The 25,395-nt window shown below is 44.8% G+C and overlaps 2 protein-coding genes across 2 annotated transcripts; both read left to right on the forward strand.

The window, feature by feature from the left end:
• The first annotated feature begins 3,749 nt into the window (after window positions 1–3,749).
• On the forward strand, window positions 3,750–21,531 carry SLC25A43 (solute carrier family 25 member 43). Its single transcript, XM_021548425.3, has 5 exons — window positions 3,750–4,103; window positions 6,716–6,957; window positions 7,951–8,123; window positions 19,466–19,600; window positions 20,646–21,531. Exons 1-5 carry the CDS (start codon window positions 3,832–3,834, stop codon window positions 20,847–20,849), a joined length of 1,026 nt encoding a protein of 341 aa, XP_021404100.1. The 5' UTR covers window positions 3,750–3,831; the 3' UTR covers window positions 20,850–21,531.
• A 1,229-nt stretch (window positions 21,532–22,760) lies between these two features.
• SLC25A5 (solute carrier family 25 member 5) lies at window positions 22,761–24,785 on the forward strand. Its single transcript, XM_021548424.4, has 4 exons — window positions 22,761–22,926; window positions 23,043–23,529; window positions 23,644–23,784; window positions 24,391–24,785. Exons 1-4 carry the CDS (start codon window positions 22,816–22,818, stop codon window positions 24,546–24,548), a joined length of 897 nt encoding a protein of 298 aa, XP_021404099.1. The 5' UTR covers window positions 22,761–22,815; the 3' UTR covers window positions 24,549–24,785.
• The last annotated feature ends 610 nt before the right edge of the window (window positions 24,786–25,395 follow it).

Genomic DNA, 25,395 nt, shown 5'->3' on the forward strand with positions numbered 1-25,395 from the left:
ACTGTGTGTGTGCATTATATTAAAAATAAGCCAAAGAGAAAAAGTTACTCCTCAGCAGCTGCCTCGCACAGACAGAGTAAACGCTTGGTTGTGGTGCAATACCGTGTTTTCCTTTGTTCTGTAGCAAAGGTAGTTCAAGTAGTTCAACCACCACAGCTCCTGAGTGGTGTGTGAGGGTTAATGTCAACCTTTCCCTGGTTTAGTACTGGCTTGCAGGTGTTTTCCTGGTGGGAAAGCACTGTCCTGCCTCTGCACAGTACAGCTGTCAGCTCCCAGTGGTGCAATGCTTGCCCATGTGCGGCTGATGGCACCGTCCCCACTTCCTTGGTTGTTCTGAATTTAGCATTCCCAAGGGGATTCAAGGTAGGAAGGTAGGGTAGTTATTTTTTCAACTATTCCTTCAGATTTCAGTTTGGTTTTTTTGTCTCTTGCAGTATTCTAAATGCAATTGTACAAACTTTTATATATATATATATATATATATATGTTTATACACCTTTTATGTCCTTCATCCACCTTGCTATAAACAGTCACTTTACCTCTTCTTCTGGACCAATACAGTTGTGACTAGGACGGGTGGTGTTCGTGGGATACACATGGTAGGGACTGCAGGCAGAGGGGGTGTACCAGCCATTTCCACTCTGCAATGGACTAATTTCTATGTATGCAATCACAACCTGAGACCAAGGGTTACACATATATTTACTGTGGGAGTGTATTTCTGTTACAATTTTGTGTGCCTAAAAGCATGTCTTTGTTTTCTGACTATACAAATGGATAAGACATAGATACTATGTTTACTAACTAATGTTGTTCTGGTCTGGGTGCCTTCTCCACAGTTGTTTCTTCTTGTGTTAGGAAGGTTTCTTAGGAGTTATTATATGCTGACATTTGTTTGAGGGTTTTTTTTCTTAAAAGATAAACTTGTGCTTTGATAATACAAATTTCCAGTATACTCTATGTGATTTTTTTTCCTTCTGCATAATTTTTCCAAATTCAAACAGGCAAACTGGCATTTGAGATCAGTTTGCAGCAGCACAGTCATTATATACCCCTACTGCTTTTCCAAACCTGCAACTTGAGAAACTTTAATGTTTTACCTCTTGAATAAAAGGTTTTAATGTAGCCACACAAAGCTATTTTTTCAAGGTCCGAGAGTGTGCCCCCTGGATGCAGGAAACCAGATCCTTGCCTGTAATTAAGCAAATTATGTCAATACGATCTATTTTATATTCTGTATTTCAGGGAGCAAACCACTGTAAACTGAAGTCTTTTGCCATTGTAGAATATCCTCCCTGGGATCAAGCTGGAGCAGTGTGGAAGTCTTCTCTGGGAAAGGAGTCAAGGAATGCCAGAGCAGCATCACAACCAAATTAGTTTATTTTAAAGCCTGGCAACCAGGGCACATAGACAAACTTCTCTGGAAGCTTCAGGATTAGGCTGGGGAGGAAGATGGTTGGAAGAAACTCTGAACACAAAGCTTGTTTAAATACATAAAAGGAATACTCTTGGCTATGTTTCTGCTTGTGGCTTGGTAATGTCATTCCAGGAATTACATCTGAATGTTACGTACTGCTTAAGCAATTTAAAAGCTAAGATAACTGTCCTGATTGAGAATATAGGTATAGGTCTGCTACCTCTAGGTTGTACAGTCTGTAGGAAAACCCTAACCTCAGAGTTGTATTTAATTTTGAAATAGAAAACTGAAACCTGTTCCAAGGGACAGTGAGAAAACTCACATAGTTATGTTCAATAAATAACAATGATACAACCTTGTTTATCGCAGTTTGCTGTCGTTGCAGGCTTGACCCAGGAAACTAAGTCATGCACTGCTGAAATATCCTTTCCTTAGATACTAATGTGACCAGTTATTGAGTGAGAGGCAGCTCACCTACACAACTGCTTTCTAGTGAGGAACAAGTGAATAATGGGTTGGATCTGCCATCACCTAGCTGGCTGTACAGAAAACTTGTTAAGCTTGCATGTCTTTAAGGTAATATTAGAAAATACCTGGTGGTGTTTTCTTTTTTCAAAGTGTCTAGCTTCCCTGTCTAGACTTTCTAATTATTTTGTATGGTGATGGGTTTAATCTACAAGAAAGTTACTTCAGAAATACTTTGTATTGTACGTTGTGGGTTATTTTGCTTAGAGGGAAAGAAGGAGAGGAAGGAAGGAGAGGAAGGAAGGACAGAAACTACCTTAAAGGTCATCTAGCTCCTAACCCTCCTGCCATGGGCACAGATTCTTCCCACTAGATCAGGTGGATCCAAAGCTCTATCCAACCTGACCTTGAACATATCCAATTTTTTAATGTATAATTTGTTTTTATTTTGGCAGTTCCCTTTACAAAGGAGAAAAAATGACAACAGAGACTCACACCAACCCCTTCTTCTCCAAGGACTGCTTGTGGGAGGCTGAGATTAACTAGTGATTCATTTTATCAGCCAGAAAATGTATGGAAAAACCTGCCCCAAAATTAGTAATAAAAATGGGAAGACTGAATGGAAAATTCCAGTGCTTAGTAAGAATCTTAAGTTGAGGTTTGTCTTGTGCAGATGAGCAACAAAAAAACCCCAAACAAACAAAAAAAAAACACAAAAAAAAAAAAAAAAAAACACCACACACACAAAAAACCCAAACAAACAAACAAAAAAAAACAAACCACAAAAAAAAACCCAACCTGGAAGAAATATCACCCTTTTCTTTGAAGTCTTGAAGTAAGGTTTGAAATCTTCTGTTTCCAAGCACTAATCATGCATAGCAAGTTATACCCATTTATTGTTGTTTTTCTTCTCCTCCTTGATGGTTAAATGCTTTCTTCTCACCAAGAAAATACAACACCATAAATAGCTGAGTTCCTGGAGAGAGAGGCAATTCTAGAGAGATGTCTTTTAGCTCTTTTATTGATCTAAGAATAGTGCATTGGATCAGCAGCAGAGCATTCTTGCCAGAGGCAGACTAAGTCACCCGACACTGTTCTGTTGAATGCACTGTAAGAAGATACTGAGCACAGCTTTCAGTTTGAGTGGAATTCTTCGGGTGGTTATTTTTGTTGGTTTTCGGTTTTATGGAGGGGATGGGTTTTGTTTTGTTTTGTTTGTTTGAGGTTTTCTGTTACAAGAAACAGAACATCCTGTTTTGGTGCAAATCTCTGCTACTACCTCCGTACTGGCTGTTATCTCCTCACTCCACAGATTCTGGTCTCAACTTGTATCTCCTTTCCACATTCGTCTCTCCTCTCCCTGTGCCTTTTTTTCTTTTCTCTGGCAGCACGTCAGAAAACCTGAACTAATTGATCTCGTAAATCTTATTAATGATGATCACTCAGTCACTCAGCTCCAGCAGCAACAGAGTGCTTCAGGAGCAGAACGCGGTGTTTTTGTGCCGTTGCTGCATTGGGTTCTGTGGAAATACATTTAATTGTAAAGAGAAAGGTGTGTATTCACTGTCCGTGGAGATACGTTTAATTGTAAGGAGAAAGGAGTGTGTCCTGGGTGCAGCTGGGTCACTGTTGCTTTTCTTCTAGCTGCATAAATGCAATAGTGTAGTAATGTGTACTAATCCATGAATTCGGGTGCAAGCGGGGCTAGGAGCGCCGGCCGGGCTCACCCGCGGCCAGCGCCGCTCCGCTCCGGCCGCTCCGCTCCGGGTTTTCCTTCCGCCTCCACAGCGCGAGCGCGGGGCGCGCGGAGCCCCGCGCCACAGCGCCCCCCGGCGGCGGAGGCGGGCGGCGCCGCCCCCGCTGTGGCCGCGCCGGGCCGGGCCGGGCCGGGCCGCGCCGCTCGGTGCGCTCCGCTCGGCTCCGCTCCGCTCCGGCGGAACGGCGGGGCCATGGCCACCCTGCGCCGGGACGGCCGGGTCACCGCCCTGCAGCGCCTGGGCTGCGCCGGGCTGGCGGGCGCGCTGAGCCTCAGCCTGACGGCGCCGCTGGAGCTGCTGACGGTGCTGGCGCAGGTGGGCACCTGGCACTGCCGGCGGGGGCTGCGCGGCGCCGGGCGCAGCCTGTGCCGCACCGAGGGCGTGCGGGCCCTCTGGAAGGGGAACCTCACGGCCTGCCTGCGCCTGTGCCCCTACAGCGCCCTGCAGCTCGCCGCCTCCCGCCGGTAAGCGCCGCCCGCGCGGGTCCCGCGGCTCGGGGGCTCCGCCGCCTTCCTCACGGCGGGGCGGCGGAGGGAGAGCCGGCTCGGTCTGACGGCTCTGTCCGGCCCGGCTCGGTCTGACGGCTCTGTCCGGTGTGACGGGCTCGGTCTGACGGCTCTGTCCGGCCGGGCTCGGTCCGACGGCTCTGTCCGAGCCGGGCTCGGTCCGACGGCTCTGTCCGGTGTGACGGGCTCGGTCTGACGGCTCTGTCCGGTGTGACGGGCTCGGTCTGACGGCTCTGTCCGGCCGGGCTCGGTCGGACGGCTCTGTCCGTGCCTGCCGGTCAGTGGCTGTGCGCCCCTTCTCCCCAGGGACGCGGACTCTTGCTTGTAATTTTATTTACCTAATTTGTTTAGCACGTAGCGATTGTTAGGGCCTGGTGATATGCCAGCAATTGCTGATAAAATGATAGGTATTCTTCACATGATGAAGGGTGGATAGTCTGTTAAAATTCTTTTGCTCGGGTTCATTTAGAAATGAAGTTCCAGTGCAACCTGCAGGTGTGGCTGTCACATCTGTTCTTTGCAACCAGTTTCTTTAATTAATTTGTACACTCTCAAGTATTTCTGTTGTTTGTATCAAAGAAAATAACAAAATCACAAGTCAGATATTTTTACCCTATCATGCAGGAGTTGTTAAGCAAATTTGATCGGTTTTGATGTTGATATGTGACATTGTTTGTTTAAAGACCATGTTTTTGATAATTCACAGACTTTATACTAAGGTAAGTGCTGGAAGGACTGCAGCAGGATGAACATGGAGCAGTGCTGATGGATCTCTGCTGGCTGTGCTGTTTCCTAGGATTCCCTTCTGCTGCCAGTTATCTCTCAGCCTGTGCAGGGAGTGCCTGACTGTTTGCACACATCAGAATGTTTTGCTACTCTGGGGGCTGGGCTTCTTGGCTTCTTTTTTTTATTGCAGTCAGCTGTTCATGCACATGACATTTCCACTCAGCTGGCAGCTGAGTTCTTCTGTTCTGGGCAGCAGCACAGCCCTGCTGGTGCTGCCAACCTGCTGGGTTTGTCACTCATCTGTCCCAGCAAGTCATCTGCCCATGACTGCTTGCGCCCTTCAGGAGACCAGAAATGAAGTGACCCTAAAACTGGACAGCTTTTTCGTGCCATAATTGATGCAGTGGTCAAACAAAGAGCAACATAATGTGAGTGGGAAGGTACAAACAGTAATTTAAATGCCATTTAAAGTTCACAGAAAAGGCAGTGTGTTGTACCAATATACAGCAGTTGATTTTGAGCAAAATAACTTCATTGTTTGTTCAGCTTGAAACAGTGTATGCCTTCTGCAAGGCTAAAGCTTGTGCCTAGTTTGTACAGGATGTTCTGAATTATGGGTGGAAGTAGGCTACCAGGAAATTAAATACAAGGTGCCTATGCTTAGTCCTTGATATACTATTTGGGGGTTTTGGAAAGTCTTTTTTACTGGGAGAATAGTGTACATAAAGGCAAGAAACACAAAAAGAGAAGTTATAAGGCAGCTTAGGTAAACAGTCCCAGGGGAGCAGGACTGAGCACAGATTTCACAGACTCTTGTCTTTCCATGGCAGTTTGAAATGTTGTCACATAGTGCCCAGAGACACCCCTCCACCTTCCCCACACATTTGTCCACACGCAGGAAAATTAGGCTGTGTGGGTTTAGGGACTGCATAAGACACACAGGAAGAAAGGTTTATGCCCTTTTGCTTCTGCTTGGCTGGGCTTTCTCCCTGGGCACTCACAGGGCTTGAGACAAGTAGATGCAGGGATTTGTCATGCAGTAGGAAATGCACATTCAAGTGAAAAAACATCAACTGAGCGAGCAGTGACTTGTAAATACTTGCAAATTATTGTGTTCCGCACATGGTTACACCACGTAGGTTAAACGTAGATGTGCTGTTTAGATGTTTTAGTTAATGCTGCCAAAATAGAATAATACATTTCTTTACATCCAGTGAAAACTCTGAAGTGTTTTTACTTGCTTCTTGCTGCCTCCAGGACATTACTCCCTGATGTAGGAGTTTCCTGTAATAGAAAGGTCTTTCAGTGCGCCACAAATGTATGATTTGTGTGTAGCTTTTAAAACTGTGCTTCAATTTCAAATTTTCAAATTGAGACTTAAACTCCTGAGCATAATAGTGGCTGGACGTAAGTATTCTCTGGAGGTGTGTCCCTGTGAACCTTCCTGTTCCAAGATAAGTAACAGAAAGGTTCAGGTGCTCTCAGAAGGCCTGGGATGTCATTATTTACATATTTCCTCTTACATGATAACCTTCACTGGCAGGTTGGACCAGTGTCTTTAACTGATGATCGGATAATTTCTTGCAGATGTGTTTTGAATCATGGTAATTTTCATTGTGTATGTGGAAATACAAAAGAAAGATTTTCATCCTGTAAAAGATTTTCATCTTTATGTGGTGTTATGTATAATAAGATCTTGGATTAATCACATGCTAAAATTTCAATTCCTGCTGCTGAAGTGGCTTGTGGACAGAACATTTGCATCAAGAATCATCTACCTTAATTTTTCATGTGTTTTTTTCATAGTGTCATTAATAGTACTTCCTATATGTGTTTGCTTTTAGACTTGTTACCCTTTTCATGGATGAGCTGGGCCATATCTCGCACTGGAGAGCTGTCATGGCTGGAAGCCTGGCTGGCATGGTTGCCACCATCGTGACGTATCCCACTGACGTGATTAAAACACGGCTCATCGTGCAGAACCGGCTGGAACCATCTTACCAGGGAATTTTTCATGCTTTTTATAAGATCTATCATCAAGAGGGGCTCCGTGCGCTCTACCGTGGTGTTTCACCAGCAATATTAGGTAAAGCAATAGTGGGGTGAAATCACCTCACTGCCTGACTTTTGTTGCAGCTGTGTAGTGTGTTCGCTTGCTCACTTGATTTCAAAAGCAAATAGGAATGTTTTCTTGTAGAAGATGTAGAAATTTTTGAGGCACTGCAATACTGATAACCTTTGCTGCAGCTTTTTTACTTCAAATTAGAACCATATGTGTAGCATTTATGTATGATTAAGTGTTCAGAAAAATACTCTTATCCTTCTTTTATAGAAGATCTAATTGTGCTTAGATGCACAATTTTCACCATTAAACTCTTAAAACACATTTATACACACACACACAGAGTGCTTGTAATTCCTGTTGAGTGTGAGTGTCTCCTGAGCTGTTCAGTGAAACCAGTGTGAGCTATAGTATATAGTAGGTGTGAAAAATGAAGATTCATTATATTCTCTTTACTTTAAATTATTAATTAACTATTTACTCTGCATGGCCTTTAAAAATGCCATTTAACTGAGTCCACTGTTTCACAATATGACATTGTATAAAATGTGTAACAGTAATAATAAATGTATAATCCCACTATAAAACTGATGAGAGCATGAAACAAGCAAAAGAGGCCAGAAGTATCCCTGATGAGCTCGACTGAAGACATAGCTCTGATTACCTGTGCAAATGCTGGGGTTGGGTTGGACTGGGAAAGAGCTTGTCACAAGAGAGAATCTGGAGAAACATGGCAGCCTGGCCTGTCATGAGACTATAGCAGTTAATAATTCTAACAATGTGAACATTCTAGTGGGTAAATGTATGCCCCTGTCAGCATATCTAGATGGTACAATATGGGTCTTTGGTGATAAACCAGGGACTAAAGAATGAAGCTCTTCAAAATCTGGATTGGGTTTGTGGAATGTGACGTGTAAATTGGCAGCAGCTCCTCCCAGCTTTCTAGTTATGTGATGGGCAGCTGTCCTTTCTTAGTGTACAGTGTGTTGATTTAATCCTGTCTGGTTTGCTTTCTAGGTGCTGTCCCATTTTCTGCAGGTTCATTCTTTGTTTACATCAGTCTAGACACAATCTGGCAACAGCCCATCATTCATTTCACTCCTCTTCAGAACTTTGCAAATGGCTGTGTAGCAGCTGCTGTGGCACAGACACTTTCTTTCCCCTTTGAGACTGTCAAGAGGAAGATGCAGGTACAGAATATTCATGTTACCAGTACTTTGTCATAGGTACTTGGTGCAAGAACTTGGGTCAAGACAGCCAGGTGATCATGTGTACCACTTTATTTCCCTTACCAGTAGGCTACAGAGACTTTGGTTTTGGTTTTGTTGGGTTTTTTGCTCATTGGTGGGTTTTTGTTTGTTGTTTTGTTTTTAAACTCTGGAAATCATTGCTATGAGTGGGCGGTTATACCTTTAATGTGAGTTCAAGTACTATCATGGGATATGTTTATGCCCTCAGACTCCATCTCTGTAGTTTTATTTCTTTCCTTTTTCATAGTAGTTCATCAAATTCTCAAAATTCAGAACTGGCAAACCTTCGGTGAAAGTTTGAAAGTTTGCCAGCTGAAGAAATTTAGTCCCCTTGGTGGTAGGCAGGATGAATGAGATCCATGTGATTTTCAGGGCTTATATGTCTGCCATTTATGCCTCACCACGAAACAAACTTGCTCAGTATTAAGTCTGAAGGATCATTGTTCTTACTTCTGACTCCTCTGTTTAACAAGTGACTTACCAGCTGCAGGTGCTGCTGTTTCCTGGAACATCAACAAAACCAGAGTTACTTCTTGATCTGTTCTCCGGAACTTTAAAAATAATGATGTAAAAAAGACCTAAACCCCACAAAACTACCACTATCCCACAGCTTCCCTCTCACTGACGTAATTCACTTCCTGATGTTGACTTTTCATTGGAACTTCAGTAGAGAGACAGTGAATAGTTTTCATCATATGGTCATTCTCTGGCAGGGGCATATGAGTTTGGGTTTTCAGCCTAGTTCCTGGGAATGCTGATTTATGGGAGGCTTTTATGGTATTTTTAGAAAAACGGTCAGTAATTGTTGCAGCCTTATATAGGTTCTTACCCCCTTCATCAAGTGGTAGCCTGGTGGCAAGTCACAAGGTAGCAAAAGATCAGTGAAACTGTGCATTTCCCTCTCCTGCTCTCCGAGTTCCCCTTTTCAGGGCTCAGATGCTGTGTTACAGTTACTTGAACACTCAGATTTTGTAATCTGTTCAGAAGTCGGTTTTGGCTGTAAATGGTGCGGGTTTGTGTCGGGCTGTGTCGTGACAGGAGTGAAGAAGTGGGACAGGCACACGTTTCATTTTCCTGCCACTAGGCTGGGCTCTTCCACCGAGGGGAGGCTTAATCGTCTGATCGGTACTTCAGCAACACGGGAACTGGATTTATAGCCTAAATATGTACGACTTGGAGAGGCTAAAAATACTTTACATGAAAACAAAAGGCTCATCAGCAGAGAGGGTTTCTTCCTCATAAGTGCATTGCAACACTGAATACGGATTCTCTGAGCTTAGAGAAACACCTCCTGTTCAGTGATTTATTCTGAAGGCATGGGAGAAGGCAAGGATATTTCAAAAGAGCAAGCACCCTAGGTGCAAAATCCTGTAATTTGTTGGGTGCTGGAAATTACTTAATTCATGTAGAGTTGTCCAAAAAAGACACCTGTTTAAAATTGCAACCCATATTGATACCAAGAGCGCACTGGAACTCCTGCAAGATTACCCAAGAAGTTTGGATTTTCCCATTAGCACCAGGGTATGGCCCAGCTTTGCAGAGATCAGCTCTGCTTTGTGCTTGCTGGTCTGTGCAGTTTGTAGGGTGCTGGTCAGAAGAGAGAAATGCCTAGTACAGCACCAGGAAAAGTATCATGAAAAGGGATGGACCTAGAAAGGGGGAGGAAAAGGAAAAGAACTTCAAGACATTTCAGATTTCTGTAGAAAATGGAGGAGCAGATACTTCTGATCAGTTTTTCTCCCACGTCTTATTCTGAGCAGCCTCTATTTAGTGCTTTGGTTTTCTGGCTGATAGAAAAAGGGAACTGCCGAAGCCTTCAGCTACCTCTGGGCCTGCTGTGTGCTCTGCAGTGCACGTGGAGAAGTGCTGGGCTTTTTTTGAAGCAGTGAATGCTGGATTTATGGTCTATGAAGAGGAACCCAGCCCACTGTGGAAGTCAGTATGAGATTCCTTTTCCCTACCTTTTGTCCCACAAGCCTGACAGATGGAGGGAGTATGTTGCTAAAGAAGATTTTTCCAATGAAGCTGATGCTGATGGGGAGCCAAGAAGTTGTAAGACTCAGGAGCTTCAAAAATAGAGCAGAGAAAATAGGACAGAAGGTTGTCTCCATAGATTCTGAGATTGAGTACAGGCATGAGACCAGGACATCCCCATTCAGATCTTTACCTGATGTGCTAGGCAGTGTTAGAAGACTTACCTCCATTCAGCTCATCTGGACAATGCTTGAAGTGTTTGCATAGACTAGGAAATTAATTCTCCTATGGGAGGAAGGATAAGATGCTATTTTTAATCTCCATTGTAATAATCTTGCTTCCTCCTTTCTTATTTTAAATATCTGAATCCTACACTTCTGACGTTGGCTGCTTCTGTCACTGACAGCTGTGGGAGTAGGAGCTGACTGTCAGTGAACGATTCTTGAGGAAGAATTGTGTTTTGGTGATGCTTTAGGGTATCAGATTTGCTCTGTAACCATGGCTTCTCCCACCTTTGCTGTTAGAATTAGCTTTATTGAGCTTATTTTTTTTTAAGATGCTGTGTTTGCTATATATACTTGAATGTTTTTCTTAAAAGAAATGTTAATTAATATGAGTGAATCTTACTTAATATTTGAGTCTTCTGTGTTGTGCTTATCCTAATTTATTCCTTTGTCTTCCTTTTTTCACTTTGCTCCTGATTGGCATGTTAGAGAATTCAGAGGTACTGTATGCATGTTTCAGCATGGAAATATGGCTTTTGTTGTACATCTGTAGAAGGGGATTCATGAAAGAGAGGGTTATGTTCTATAGTAAGTGCTTTCCTGACTTACTTTTATGATGTTTCAGTTTCTGAACAAAAACTTACTGATCTTTATATTATTCTGACTGTTATTCTTGGCTTTCCTTCCTTACCTCACAATAGGTGAGGTTCTTTGTTAAATCCAGTTTCTCAGCCATATTCAAGTACTGTCCTTTTTAGCTTGCAGACTTGCATACAAGAACACTTTTTTCTTTTTCAGTTTTTTTTTTCTACCTTTTGCATATAACTTTTACTTTGAATGAGTCTGGTCTAAGGAAGCGCCAGTAATGTTTCTACTTTCCCACATCTTTTTTTTTTTTGGCCAATGATAGCCCTCATAAGTGCCTATTGGACTGAGCTGTGGCATTTCAGTAAGGGAAGTTGAATTTAAAGCTGTACAGGTTGTGCAGAAGATTATTATTAGAATGGCATCCATCCCAGGCTATGTATGGAACTGAAAACACACAAACACACAAATGGTCAATGCAAACCCAACAGTCAAGTTTGGCACTTCCCTCTGTGCTCAGGACGTGCAGAGGTGGGCTCAGACACCCCAGAGTGGCACTTTTCAGCCTCCATCCCAGACTGACATGTGACCTTGGTAATTTTTTAAGCAAAATGCACAAAGATGTCCTTAAAGCTTCATAGATACTCCACAGTTACTCCTTGCCTGCTTGCATGAACAAACTTTGGATTGTCTTCAGAAGCTCAGCCGTGTCTCAATACTTTAATATTAATCTTTGACTAAGACCTTTCTTAAACTCTCCTTCACCAGTAAATGCTACTCAGGTATAGCTTTGCCATCAAACCCATGTAATATAGAATAAATCATACTGTCAGTAAAGTGCAGGGTTCAGCACATTTTTGGTGTTGACTGCACTGCATCCTTAAGCTGTGAGGACATCTCTGTGGGGAAAGCATTGTTCAGTGCAGATCTTTCTGTTTCAAATTGCAGGCTTTGACTTTGCTTCACTCCTGCAAACAAACAGGCTTACAGTTTTTGGTTAGTGTAGATGGTTGCCATGTATCACCCAAGAAGTGGCCTCTTTTCAAATTCAATCAGTTTGGCCTCAACTGCCTATAAATCTGCAATGTGTTTTGGGATTTTTGTTGGATTTTTTTGTTCCTTGGAACACAATATGCTCTGCCAATGTGAAATCTGATGTAAATTATATAAATGCTGTGTGTTAATAACATGAAAAAAAACTAAGCAGTAATTTCCTCTTTGAGGTACCCTGTTTAAAATTAAACCTCTCTTTTAAAAGGAATACTGTTATTTAAGTATTTATTTTAAAATAGTCCCCTTGCAGGGTAGAAGTCAGTCTAGCAAGAACCCAGTGGCTAGGTTAAAGAGTTTTGAAAAAGAGAATGATAAATCTTCCTTCTCTCTGCTGAGAGGATGAGCAGTGCTCCTGCTTTGCTTAAGCATGAGTGACTTGCAAAGAGTTCTGTCATTGGGACAGTCACTGGGCTGGTGTGCAGCCTCTGTAAGCTCACAAGCTGTAGTGTCACTGCTGGTGGTGAGATCTGTGTTCTTCTCAGCTGGGAATATGGAAGTTACTGGAGTCATGACCTGGTTTAAAACTAAGAAATCCTTTTTGGATCATGTGGTTCATACAACATCTCAAAAGCATACATGAGACTTTGGGCAGGAAGACCTTTTAATAGTGAACAGCAGGAAACAAAAGTTTTCAGAAATTGAGCCATTTGACCACACAAATTCCATAGTGTGGAAGCAAATAAGGAGCAGTATTACTTCTAATATGATTTCTTCAGTGAGGCATATATGGTTGCTAGCTCTCTGTCCTAGTCCATGCCCCAATAACTTTTGATTCTGCTGTGCAGCTTCAAGTAAACTTGACAAGAGTGGAGATTTCAGAGACAGGAACTTCCATCAAGTGTTGTGAAAACAAGTGCAGAGATAGGTGAAATATTTAGAGTCTCATCTCTAAGGGGGAGACTGCAGTGTGAGTTCTTACTTTTCTTATTTCTCTCTTTGATCTCACACTCATCTTCTTCTTGCTGCTGGGATTAAGGCATCAACCAGGTTGCCATGCCTGGATGGTACTTGAATTTGAGATCAGCCTGGCTGCTCTGGTTATTAGCAAATAGGTAATAGATGACAGATTCTGGTTGTGGTAAAATCCCTTCTTTCCTTCTCTTGTTTACTGTTTCCTCACTCTTGTTTATCTGAATACTTTGAGCTACCTGCAATTTTTATAGTTTCATTGATGTTGTTAAAAAGATATTTTAAGCTGTTACAGAATGCTGCTCTGCTGGTTAGGGAAGTATTTTGTCTGGTAGATGGTTGAGACAATGCTGGAAAAAAGCTATGGAGCATAACATAGGCTTTGTCTTCTGTAACAGCCTAGATCAGCTTTTATGAATCTGGACAAATCTCAGAAGCATTTCTCTTAAATCCCCAGACTTCCACAGGAGAAAAGTGTGAGGACTGACTCTCAAGTTGGAACACTGAACAGTGTTGGTAGGAAAACTGAATAAGAGGAAGAAATTGTAGCTCAAGAATTGGAAGCAGGACCGGGCTGCTTTAACTGTGAGGTCTGCCTTAACTCTAAACCTGTTCACTTCAGAAGCTGTGGTGTGATAATTGTGTAATACCTTGAGGCAGATTAGCTTTGCACTGCAACACAGTGGCCTGCTGAAGAAAAGCAGGAAAACACATTTCACCTGTTTAAAATGCAGGAAGTCTGAGGGATGGCAGAATGCAATTCTCTCCAAATGCTCTCCCCAGCCATTCAAGTGGCCACCATGCCCCCAAAGTGAGATTTGGCAGTGCCAGCTGATCATGTCTGCCAGCTTCTTACAGTGCCTTGGCTTTGTCATCAGTGTGGTGTGAGTGAGAGCTCTTTAATCTGCTTTGGGACAGATCAGCTGGGTTAACTCAGCCCACCTTTTTAAACTCCATAAGCTCACCCAGCAGACAGGACCTGACACAGGCTGGCTTTGCTGCTGCTCACACACAGCTATTACAGACATAACTTTAATGCAATACTGTCTCTGGAGGTACAGCTAGTACTGTTACCCCCCACTTACACAGGACAGCCTTGTATCCATTTGTCTGTGCTTAGAGTGATGTACCTATGACATGTGAGGTGACTAATTATGGAAAACACTCCATGAACAGGAGCTAAAACTTGATCAACACTCTCTTGGTGGCCACAACAACTTCCTGCAGTGCTACAGGTGCTCAGGGGACAGAGTGGCTGAACAGTGCCCAGGCAGAAAGGGACATGGGGGGAGTGGTTGACTGAACATGAACCAGCAGTGTGCCCAGGTGGCCAAAAAGGCCAATGACATCCTGGTCTGTATCAGGAATAGTGTGGCCAGCAGGAGCAGGGAGGTCATCCTTCCCCTGTACTTGGCACTAGTGAGGCTGTACCTTGAGTGCTGTGTCCAATTCTGGGTCCCTCCATTTAGGAAGGATATTGAGATGCTCAAACACATCCAGAGGAGGGCAACAAGGCTGGTGAGGGCCTTGGAACACAGGCCCTGTGAAGAACAGCAGAGGGAGCTGGGGTTGTTTAGTCTGGAAAAAAGGAGACTCAGAGGTGACCTTATCACTCTCTGCAACTTCCTGAAAGTTGCAGTCAGGTGGGGGTTGGTCTCTTCTTGTAGGCAGCAACTGACAGAACAAGAGGACACAGTCTTAAGACGAGTTAAACTTCCCCTATGCCACGGGAAATTTAGGTTAGAAAAAAAATCTTCACTGAAAGAGTGATTGGGCAATGGAATCATCTTCCCAGGGAGATGATGGAATCACTATCCCTGGACATTTTTTGAAAAAGACTGGATGTGGCACTTGGTGCCATGGTTTAGTTGATGAGGAGGTATTAGGTCATAGGTTGGACTTGATGATCTCAAAAGGTCTTTTCCAACCTAGTTCATTCTGTGATTCTGTGATTCTTTTATAGGTGATTTATTTTGATTTTGTGTAAATCCTTAACTCATCCACATAAGACAAATGAAAGTATGACCTGTGAAAAGCCCCAGTCCTGTTAAAAATTAGTTTTCTCCTCAGTTCCTAGATAGGCAGCAGGAGATGCAGGAACTAGCATTGCCATCCACTGCGTGAAGGATGGGACCAAGCCAGTCTGCCTAAAGTTTTGCACCATTAAATAAATTAGTGTTAATGTGCATGAAAGTGATGCACCCATTTGTAGGGCTTGAGCTGAACCATCTGGGTGGCATTTGGAAGCCACCCAGAGCTGCCCATGCAAGGGGTTTGCACTGCCTTGAAGAAAAATACTTCTGTATTAAAGACTTCCTCACACAGCAGGTGTTAAAGCAGAGGAAGCTTAGGCTCAGCAGCAAAGGAGGGATTCTGCAACCAACTGTGAAGCCTCGGGGTACAACAGGCCTGGTTATATACATTTAAAGCAAAGAGTCAAGCTTTCGACCAAGCATGAAGCTGTTTTGCTCACTTGGTGCCATTGTTCCCAGAAAGGCATGATTTGTTCCCAGTTCAGGTTACAGAGGAAGGGACAAGGTGTTCCTGGAGTGCAGGACGCTGGAGGTCAGCTGTGCTGTGCTGCTCTGAACTGACTGTATCCTGATAGCTTGCCATGGTTTACCTTCCTCTGTGCCTAAATAATTTGGGTAGACTTTAACCAGGCGTATGTCAGCATTACTAAACCACTGACAGGGAATGACTGTTGAGTAAGGCTGACCTTTAGGAGGAAGAATTTATTAAGCCCAAGAGGATGTATTTTCCCCCAAAATATTAACATGTATTTACAGGTGTTAATAATTTTTTTTTCATTATGGTGGAATGAAATGCTCTTTCAAGCATCCAGTTCTCACTTAAGTAAAATTTCTGTTGACTGGAGTGGTATTAACTTGAATGAAAACAGCAATCCTTGACCTTTAGTTTCCTTTGAACTACAGCTGCACTTGCCTGCTGCATGTGCCCTTATTAACCCAGACTGCAAAGATGTCTTTTTTTAGCTTCCAGATTAAGAGTGTGAACTCTTGAGCTATGTGTGAATTGTCTTCCTGCACTTTTTTTTTTAAATGATCAGAAATGTAGGACACCTGAATCTGTTGAAAATATGTAAATAACAAGCAGTTTTACTCTCTCTGCCATTAGCGTACAGCTGATGACACTGATGACAGCTATTCACTGTTAGCTGTCTTCCATACTCTGTGCCAAGAGTAATGTGTACTCAAAAAATAAATAGTAAATATTTGTACCAACAGACTTTATGAACTGGGAAAAGGGGGGAAGTACATGAATTAAATACATTAATTCATAGTCTCCAGTACATGTGAATACAAATAATTACAAACCAAAATGTCCCAAAAAGCAAGTGAAAAGTTTTTATCTGCCCAGGAGAGGGGCTGAGGGGGGGTCATTGAACAGGTCTGTGAGATCAGTTCCCAGAATGGGATTATGTTGTTGTGGCAGTCACCTCGTAATGCAGGCAATGGGAGAGACAGTGTCTGAAGAGTCTTCAGGTAACAATTACCTATAACAATTAACCTGCAGTCATGACACTGCACTCTTATTTAAATATTTTGTTTCTTTTAGAAGAATATTGTGTGCAGGTAGTTGGGCATTTTTTGTACATCTCTCTTTTTGAGTTTTTGAGTGTTGCAGTAGAACAATGCTACCTCTGTGGATGTGTTGCAGTGACATAATCAACTTGGTGGGCTCTGGACATAAAAATACTGTGTTTGTGAGAGAGCAAGTGGAGGCAATTCTGCATTTGATGTGCTTTAATCATTTAGAGAGCCTACTGTCCATCAGAGGTAAAACGAGAAGCAACTTAGCCCTGCTACTACTATGAGTAACACCTTGGCTCTGTGTTATCAGAACAGGGAGCTGTATCCCCAGCCTCCTGCAGTTTGAGACAGCTGCAACTGGGAGAAAGGAAGTCTTCAAAATAAGCAGGTTTCCATGCAGCAGCCCATAGTGTCAAGGGGTGTCAAAAGCAAGGAATTCAGCTGCTTTGTGTGCATGAAATTCTCTGTCATAAAGCTGACGTTTTGGGGATGAGATTAGCTGTTTGATTTGTATGTCATGATAGGTTTCTGCAAAAGAAGTAGAAAAACCAGTTTGGTCTGGTTCACTCCTTCCATTTTCTGGCTCTGGTGCCATAGGGTGGTTGTGAGGGTTGCAGTGTGGTGGACATGCTTAGATGAAGAATCACCAAAACCCACAGCTAACTCTTTTTCATGAACAACAGTGCCAAATGAAACACATTTGCAGTATTCTTTTATTAATACGTTTTAACTTCATTTAGTTATGTTCCAAAATATTGAAGTTTTAACTACACACTGATACAGATTTTAGTTTTCCTCTTGTAGTAAGTGATTCTGAGATTCTGTGAACAATTGTTATTTAATGACTGTGTGTAGGATCCTAGAAGCATACAGCTCCTGTAAAGCAGAAAGGCTGGCAACACATACTTTACTTCACAGACTGAAATCTTAGAAACAGCTCTATCTATGGGGAACGGTGCTATAAATAATTTCAGTAAATCTCTCAAGGTCAGTATCTATGTGCAGATTGGAAATCTAGAGGCTTGGCTTACCTGTTCCTTTTAAACTGCCTTCTGGAGGTGTTTAGTGTGTCACTGAAATCTGCACTGTGCTTGTCACTTCTTTTGGTGTTGCAGGCAAGGGTACTGCAATCAAATCTTTGATCTGTGCCTTTGCAATGTGCACAGTAATGAAGAGGATTAGGTCAAATTTACGCAGTTAAATTCTGGCAGGCCTTGCTGTGCCTACAACAAAGGGACTGAAAAAGGAAGGAAATAATATCTTAATGGCATTCTTGCGTTCTTGAAGCATTTCAGAAACCTGTCTTTCTTTACTGCTTGACTACTTATAACTTCATTTACAAAAAAACCCTTGTGGAACCTGACTGACAATCCAGAAAGCAGAAGAGGGTTTTGAATCCAGTTCTCCTGTGACTGCTGTTGCATCTTTAGGTATACTTTAATAATTTTAGTTTTCTTCTAAGGATTACTGGTGCTAATATCACCATTCTTATGGAATTGGTTTCTGAAGTCTCATTTTGAGCACTCAGCATCTTCTGCAGTACAGACATGAAAGTCTTTGTGCATAAGGTTTTTACCTGTTACCTGCCATAAGAGGTATTTCACATGCATTTCAATCAGGCAGAAAAAAAAAAGAGAGAAGAAATTATGATCTGTGGTTTTTTAAACAAAGAATACGTGCCCTTAGTGTGGGTGTTATCAGGGTTTTTTTGTTCAGCCTTTAAATTTTAACAGTAGACTTGCCAGTAATTATTTGATTAGCAATTTCTCTGCTATACACAGAGTGTGTGTTTTCATCTGTTTGCCTTTCCAGCATCTCAGTTGCCAAGTATTTGAAATGCTATAGCTAAGGCACCTAGAAAATCTCATCACCACTTGTCAATTGATGAGGCTTGTCATAGGCTTAGCAGCTCTGAGAAGCTACAGATTAGTCTGGACAAGGAGTGACAAATTGCTACACAATGTGGTGTTTCAGATCAATGTGGGGATCATGATACCCATATTCATCCACTAATTACCTGTACAAGCCCCATTTTTATCAAACTTCTATCTTAGGATGATCAGTTTGCAAGGCATCAATCTGTGTCCTGGGGCCCCTGACACTGAAGTGTCATTTGTCAGTTGAGTGTCACTTGTGTCAAACACAAGTGTCACTTGTGCTTGAGTGAAACCCTGATTTGTCAATGCAAGATAAATCCATGGCTGCATGTGCACAGATGGATGAGGATGAGATTATTCAAGGTCAGGTTATCCTGTCTGTGCTAATGCAGTAGGAGATTAATGAAGAAGGATTTAGCTGTTAAAAATGACCAACTACACTTCTTCCATGTGAACAGACACTGTATTGCAGTTAGAAGTTCAGCTGCCAGCCAGCAGGATTCTCCCCAGGTAACTTTAACTAGTACCTATCAGCTGAGCACATTGATATGGGAGCATGGGCACCAACTGCTCACCTGCAGCCCTTGGTGGGCCTGAACAGCCTGGGCTGAAATCTCCATCCTTCCATTTCTGCTGTGCTGCTGCTCCTCAGCCTGTAGTGCAGTTCATGCTTCTCACAGCAGTGCAGGCACAGCCTCAGCAGCCAGAGACAAGTCAGCTGGTTTGATCAGGGGTACAGGAAGGCAGTGTGGCTCCAACCTTCCCTCTCATAGTGTTCCACTGCCAGGAGTGTGAAATAGCTCTACCTGGACCTGAGCAGTTGGCATGGGGCTGATGGGATGTGTGGCTCTGGTTCAGGTGGTTTGTCCTCAAAGAGTGGGATTTATTTCTAGTAGTGGCATGGTGCAAAAGGAGGCACTGTGTGAAATTACTGTTCACTTTCATACCTATCAAAGAGTGAGTTCTTTCCCTTTTTAATTTATATTTTAATGCAAAACTGGGAGGAATCCAGATCTGTCTGTTGAAACCTGGTGTTGACTGTTCCTTATATACAAGGATGGAGAAAATAATTGTTGTTCTAAATCCCTCTGGGTGTCTCTTGACAGGCTCAGAGTCCTTGGCTTCCCCACTATGGAGGAGTTGATGTCCATTTTACTGGCATGACTGACTGCTTCCGGCAAACTGTGAAGAACAAAGGTGTGCTTGGGCTTTGGAGTGGACTCACACCCAGTCTGCTCAAGGTGAGGTGTTGCTTTCATCCCAGTCAAACACTATCCCGAAGGAATCAAGACAGTTTTGGGCAGTTGGGGATAGAAAGCTTATGACATACTTTTGTACTTAGTAGCTTATAGATGACAGAATCAGTGACAAAACAGGTTATAAAGCAGCCTTGGAACTTGGTTTGGTTGTATTTCTCCAAATACAAGCTTGGTTTCTAGATGTCACCACTTGAAAGTTCATTTCAACATCTTTGAAGGGGGTGCTCCTAACACACAAGGTGTGGAATGGATGAGGGATTGCAAGCAATCCACTTAGGACAGCTAAACAAGTTCTCCTGACCTGAGCTTCAGTGATTTGATATGTTGTAGTGAGCTGTAAAAGAAGTGTGCTTGTATAAGCCACTTGCCCAGAAGTCCAAAAGCAGTGCTTTCAGCCAGCTATTTAATACATGTGCTTCAGTTACTGCAGATTTGCTGAGTTGAAGACATGAAATAAAGCATGGTAGCTTAAACAGAAGGTAATTTAATTTACATAAATACATTTTACAGTGCTGTGATGAGGATTACCTACAGAGAGCACTATAGGTAAGCTAATGAGTGCTAATTGAGTGACAGTAGGTTTGATTGTCATGGCCTGCCTGTGACTGCCTTGCCTTGGCTGATACGAAGCCAGTGGCCCTGGAGCTGCTGGTTCTGCATGGGGCAAGAGAAGAAAATTGTGGAGTCACTCCAGTGTGTGTAGAATAAATTCCACATTTCCTGCCAGGATTTGCTGAGATTGCTTAGGATGTGCTTGGGTATTTGACAAGTTCTGGTAATCTATAGGGTAGCACAGACCTTCTTCCTCACAATATTGCTATAATTAGTTATGTAACAACAATAAACTCCTACTGTTAGCACACTGCAGCTGCCAGTATAGCTTGAGATGAGACTCTGATTTTATATAAATGAGGACAAGGTCTATTATTAGATCAGATCTGAAGTCCTAGAAGTTCCCTTTTTTTAAAACATCTATGCTATGGATGTTTTGAGTCTAATTTTTTTTCTTATATTGCTTTTTTATCAGATTGTGCCATACTTCGGTGTTATGTTTAGCACCTTTGAATTCTGCAAGCGGGTTTGTCTCTACAGAAATGGTTATATTGAATCTCCTTTAAATTACAAGCTAACACCTGGCGTTGACCAGAGTTTACACCCACAAGAACTGAGAGAATTGAAGCTCCTCCGAAGGGAAAATTTTGAGCCAAGGAAATCAGCACTTGAAAACTGACATCAGAGTGTCCACTGCAGATACACAAATACCTTTCTTGAGGGACTTTGCAAGAAAGACATGCTGAGCTACAGGTACTGACATTTCAATGGACTGCATGATTTTTGTAGTGAGACACCTGTGATAGGAAAGAATAAATCTGTATTGTATTTGCTGAATGGATGTAAAGAATATGTCTGGCAAGCACATACTGAAGAGGAAAGATGCAACTAGTTTGAAAACTCTATACTACTGGAACTTGAAATGGCATTAATTTAGGTGCTTTTTAAAACTGAATAGCCATTTGAGATTAAACCAAGTTCAGAAAGGCAAGAGAATAGAAATGAGATTATAAATTGTCTCCAAAAACATTAAGAAAATGGATTTTCATAAAGCAATCTGAGATACCAAGTCAGCTAAAAATAATAAAACAGAATAAAATACATACAACATGCAAGAATTTCTACTGAAATCTCCAGGCTTTTTAGTAATACTGCCTAGTAATGGTGTTTCTTTCTCTGTGTCTGTTTTCCCATGGGCACAGGGCAGGTAATAATACTGAGACTTACTGGACATGTATGGATATGGAGATGTGAATTGTAAGCATGTTGGGGAGGAAAGAATTTCTTGCCTTGTCCAAGCATACTTGTATGTTTTTTACTAACACTGTATTTCTAAATAGATTTGAAAGATTGGGTACATATGAATGTCTGATCAACTCTTCAAACCTTTGAAGAGTCAAGTGAGTCAAAGTTATCTCTAACTTGTTTCTGATGTGCTACTACCACCTTTGTATCATAGTGCATTCCTACGACCTATCAAGCACTACCTAACCTTTTATCAACCAAGCCTGGCCTTTGTAATCACAAATACATGTGATAAATCCCCAAAAGGCAGCACTAAAATATTTAAGATGTCACTGAAAGAAGGCCCTTCATCAGTGGAGCACTAACGTGCAATGGTGTATGACCATGAAGAACCAGTCAGCAGCAAGGCTAAATTCTTGGACAGGTGAAGTTGTACTCGAGTGACATTTGGATGCCGCTGGGTGATGGGGGGCGGGTTGTACCTGCTGAGCTTCTGTCTGAGCATCTCAGCTGAGCTCAGCACTGCACAGGGGCTCCACCCACGGATCAGGAGCTCGGTCACTGCCGGTGTGCGGGTGACAGCATCCCGAGGGGTGCCCGGGCGGCTCCCGGCAGCGCTGAGAGAGATGGGGGCCTGGCCGCCTCCGTGGGTGAGGCAGCCTCAGAGCCCGCCCCGATCCAGCCCGCGCCATGGCCGTGCTGTGCCGTGCCCGCCTGCTCTCGCCACGGCATCGGGATGGCCCCGCCACCGCCGTGCGCTGTGCGCTGTGCCCGGGGCAGGGACAGGCGGCGTCACCGGCCAGGGCCGCATTTACGGCCTGCCCGCGGTGCTGGTGGGATCCTCCACGCCGTGATGCTCCGTCCCGGCGTGCTCCATCCCGGGATGCCCCGTCCCGGTGTGCTCCATCCCGGGATGCCCCGTCCCGGGGATGTCCATCCCGGGATGCCCCGTCCCGGGGATGTCCATCCCGGGATGCCCCGTCCCGGCGTGCTCCATCCCGGGATGCCCCGTCCCGGTGTGCTCCATCCCGGGATGCCCCGTCCCGGGGATGTCCATCCCGGGATGCCCCGTTCCGGTGTGCTCCATCCCGGGATGCCCCGTCCCGGGGATGTCCATCCCGGGATGCCCCGTCCCGGTGTGCTCCATCCCGGGATGCCCTGTCCCGAGGATCTCCATGCCGGGCTCCCCTCACCGCGGCCATGTGCCCCCCACCGCTTCCAACGGCGGCCCCGTCCCCCTGCGGCGGCCACGCCCCCTGCCGCAGCCAATGGGCGTGCGGGCCGTGCGCCCCGCCCGCGCGCGCGCTCCCGGCCCCTATATTAACGGCCATTGCGGCGCCCCCTCAGCGCCGCTCCCGCCTTCTCGCCCGGCATCGCCTCCCGCTCGCGCCGCTCCCGCCATGACCGATGCGGCCGTGTCCTTCGCCAAGGATTTCCTCGCCGGCGGGGTGGCAGCCGCCATCTCCAAGACAGCTGTCGCCCCTATCGAGAGGGTCAAGCTGCTGCTGCAGGTGAGCGCCGGCGGCCGGGGCCGTTCCAAGGTCGCCGCAAGGAGAGGGCGGGCGGCGTTGGTGGGCCGGGGGCTGGCGGGGGAGCGGCGCTGACAGCGGCATCTCGGCCCCTGCAGGTGCAGCACGCCAGCAAGCAGATCTCCGCCGACAAGCAGTACAAGGGCATCATCGACTGCGTGGTGCGCATCCCGCGGGAGCAGGGCATCCTCTCCTTTTGGCGCGGCAACCTGGCCAATGTGATCCGGTACTTCCCCACCCAGGCCCTCAACTTCGCTTTCAAGGATAAGTACAAGCAGATCTTCCTGGGCGGCGTGGACAAGCGAACCCAGTTCTGGCGGTACTTCGCCGGTAACCTGGCATCCGGGGGTGCCGCCGGCGCCACCTCCCTCTGCTTCGTCTACCCCCTTGACTTTGCCCGAACCCGCCTGGCAGCGGATGTGGGTAAAGCCGGGGCCGACCGGGAGTTCAGTGGGCTCGGTGACTGCCTGGTCAAAATCTTCCGCTCGGATGGCATTCGGGGCCTGTACCAGGGCTTCAGTGTCTCTGTCCAGGGCATCATCATCTACAGAGCCGCCTACTTTGGCATCTACGACACTGCCAAGGGTAGGTTGACCCAAACGGCACAAAAACAGAGCTGTAGGCTGCGGCAGGCCTGAAGTGCATTTCGATAGTGCTGGTGGCTTACCTGCCGTTCTCATCAAAGCCTCTCTCCTGCAGGCATGCTTCCAGACCCAAAGAACACCCACATTGTTGTCAGCTGGATGATTGCTCAGACCGTCACTGCTGTCGCTGGTTTGGTCTCCTACCCTTTTGATACGGTTCGTCGTCGCATGATGATGCAGTCTGGCCGGAAAGGAGGTAAGTTTCTTCCTCGCTGTATAAGAGTTATTGGGCATCCCTGAATCAATAGCTGGTGGTGGAGCTGAAGTGAAGGCACAGTGGCTTGGCTTTCATCAGCCTGTGTAGATATCCTCATCTCTTGTAAGCAGGGATGTAGGAGGGGCTGCAGAAGCAGGTGACAGGAAGGAACACGAATGGGTCAGCCTGTGCAGCACACCTGTAAGGTGGCATGCACAAGTCAGGTATATGTCAGTAGGTAGGAGGAGCAGAAACCACCCTTGGATGTTGCAAGTCAATGTCTCTGGGACAAGAAAATACAGCCTCCATTGTAGGCACAGCCTGGCCAACTGTGCGGTAGCTTTTGGGTTTGGAAGTGTTGGTGTCAAAGCAAGGAGTTGCAGCCTTCTGCTTGAACTGGTCCTCCCAGTGTCTCTCAGAGACAATGCAGCAGCAGCACCATCTCTCCTGGGCAGTCTCGTCCTCTGATGTGCTAGTATTGGAGAAAGTCAGCCAAGAAATGGGATGCACTTGAGGTTGTAAAGCTAGTAGATACATGAGGCTGTTTCTGACTTGGATGTTGGGGGTCGTGGGCATCCAGTTGCTAAAGCTGTCTGTCTCCTGCAGCTGACATAATGTACTCCGGCACTCTTGACTGCTGGCGGAAGATTGCCCGGGATGAGGGCTCCAAGGCCTTTTTCAAAGGTGCATGGTCAAACGTACTCCGAGGAATGGGTGGTGCTTTTGTCTTAGTCCTCTATGATGAAATCAAGAAGTATACATAAGTTGTTTCCTATTGTGAACTGGCATGTTGTTCTGTGTAGTCTATGACTGTTCACGGACTTGTTTGAAAACCATCTAGTTACTAAACAGTGGCAGCTGATGTTTGTACAGGTTGGCATGGGGCAGAGGTGACTGCCTGCCCTATCTTTATCAAACTATTCCCCCGATGGGACTCATGATGGTTTCTATTTCAGTCACTCCTGCTTAAAGAGTACAGAGAAATAAAAATCTGAAACCAATTTTCCTCATCTCATGTTTGTTCTTACAGCATTTGAAGTATGAGGGGGTTGGGAGTCTCAGCGGTTGTAGAGAAGGAGGAAGATGAACCACCTCTATCCTGCAAGCCTCAGAACCTGCTAAGTACTGGCAGGTAAACACAGTGCAGGCTGCCAAGGAAGCTAGGTAGTGTTTCCTCCCCAGGGGAAGCCAGTAGTGTAGGCTTGAATGGGGACTGGCAGCTCTGAAGGGCTCACCCAGCTGACCTCCCTGAGACTCAGCTCTCCAGAGATGATGGACTGAGTGTGTGCCATAGTCCTGTCTCTGGCCTGTCTGCTCCTTGGAGCTCATGAAACCTGATTTTGGTGGTGCCAAGTGCCTTAATTGTGTGTAAAGCACAGCACTCCCTATGGCACTGGATGTCTGGGAGGCTGGAAGAATGTGTAAGGGAGGGGCAGAGCTTGGAGTCATGTTCTCTCCCTTAGAAAGTGAGCTACCTAATTGGGCATGTAGGTAGCCAGAGGACAGAAGTGCAGTGAATTGCTGCTGTTCTGTAGCTTCCCTGGCTTGCCTTGTTCTCACAGAGGGTGCTCTGCTGTGGGGATGCAGCAGCTGAGCAGAGACAGCTTCTGT

Source organism: Lonchura striata, chromosome 4A (assembly GCF_050655825.1).
Source record: "Lonchura striata isolate lonStrDom1 chromosome 4A, ASM5065582v1, whole genome shotgun sequence".
Lineage (NCBI taxonomy): Eukaryota > Metazoa > Chordata > Aves > Passeriformes > Estrildidae > Lonchura > Lonchura striata.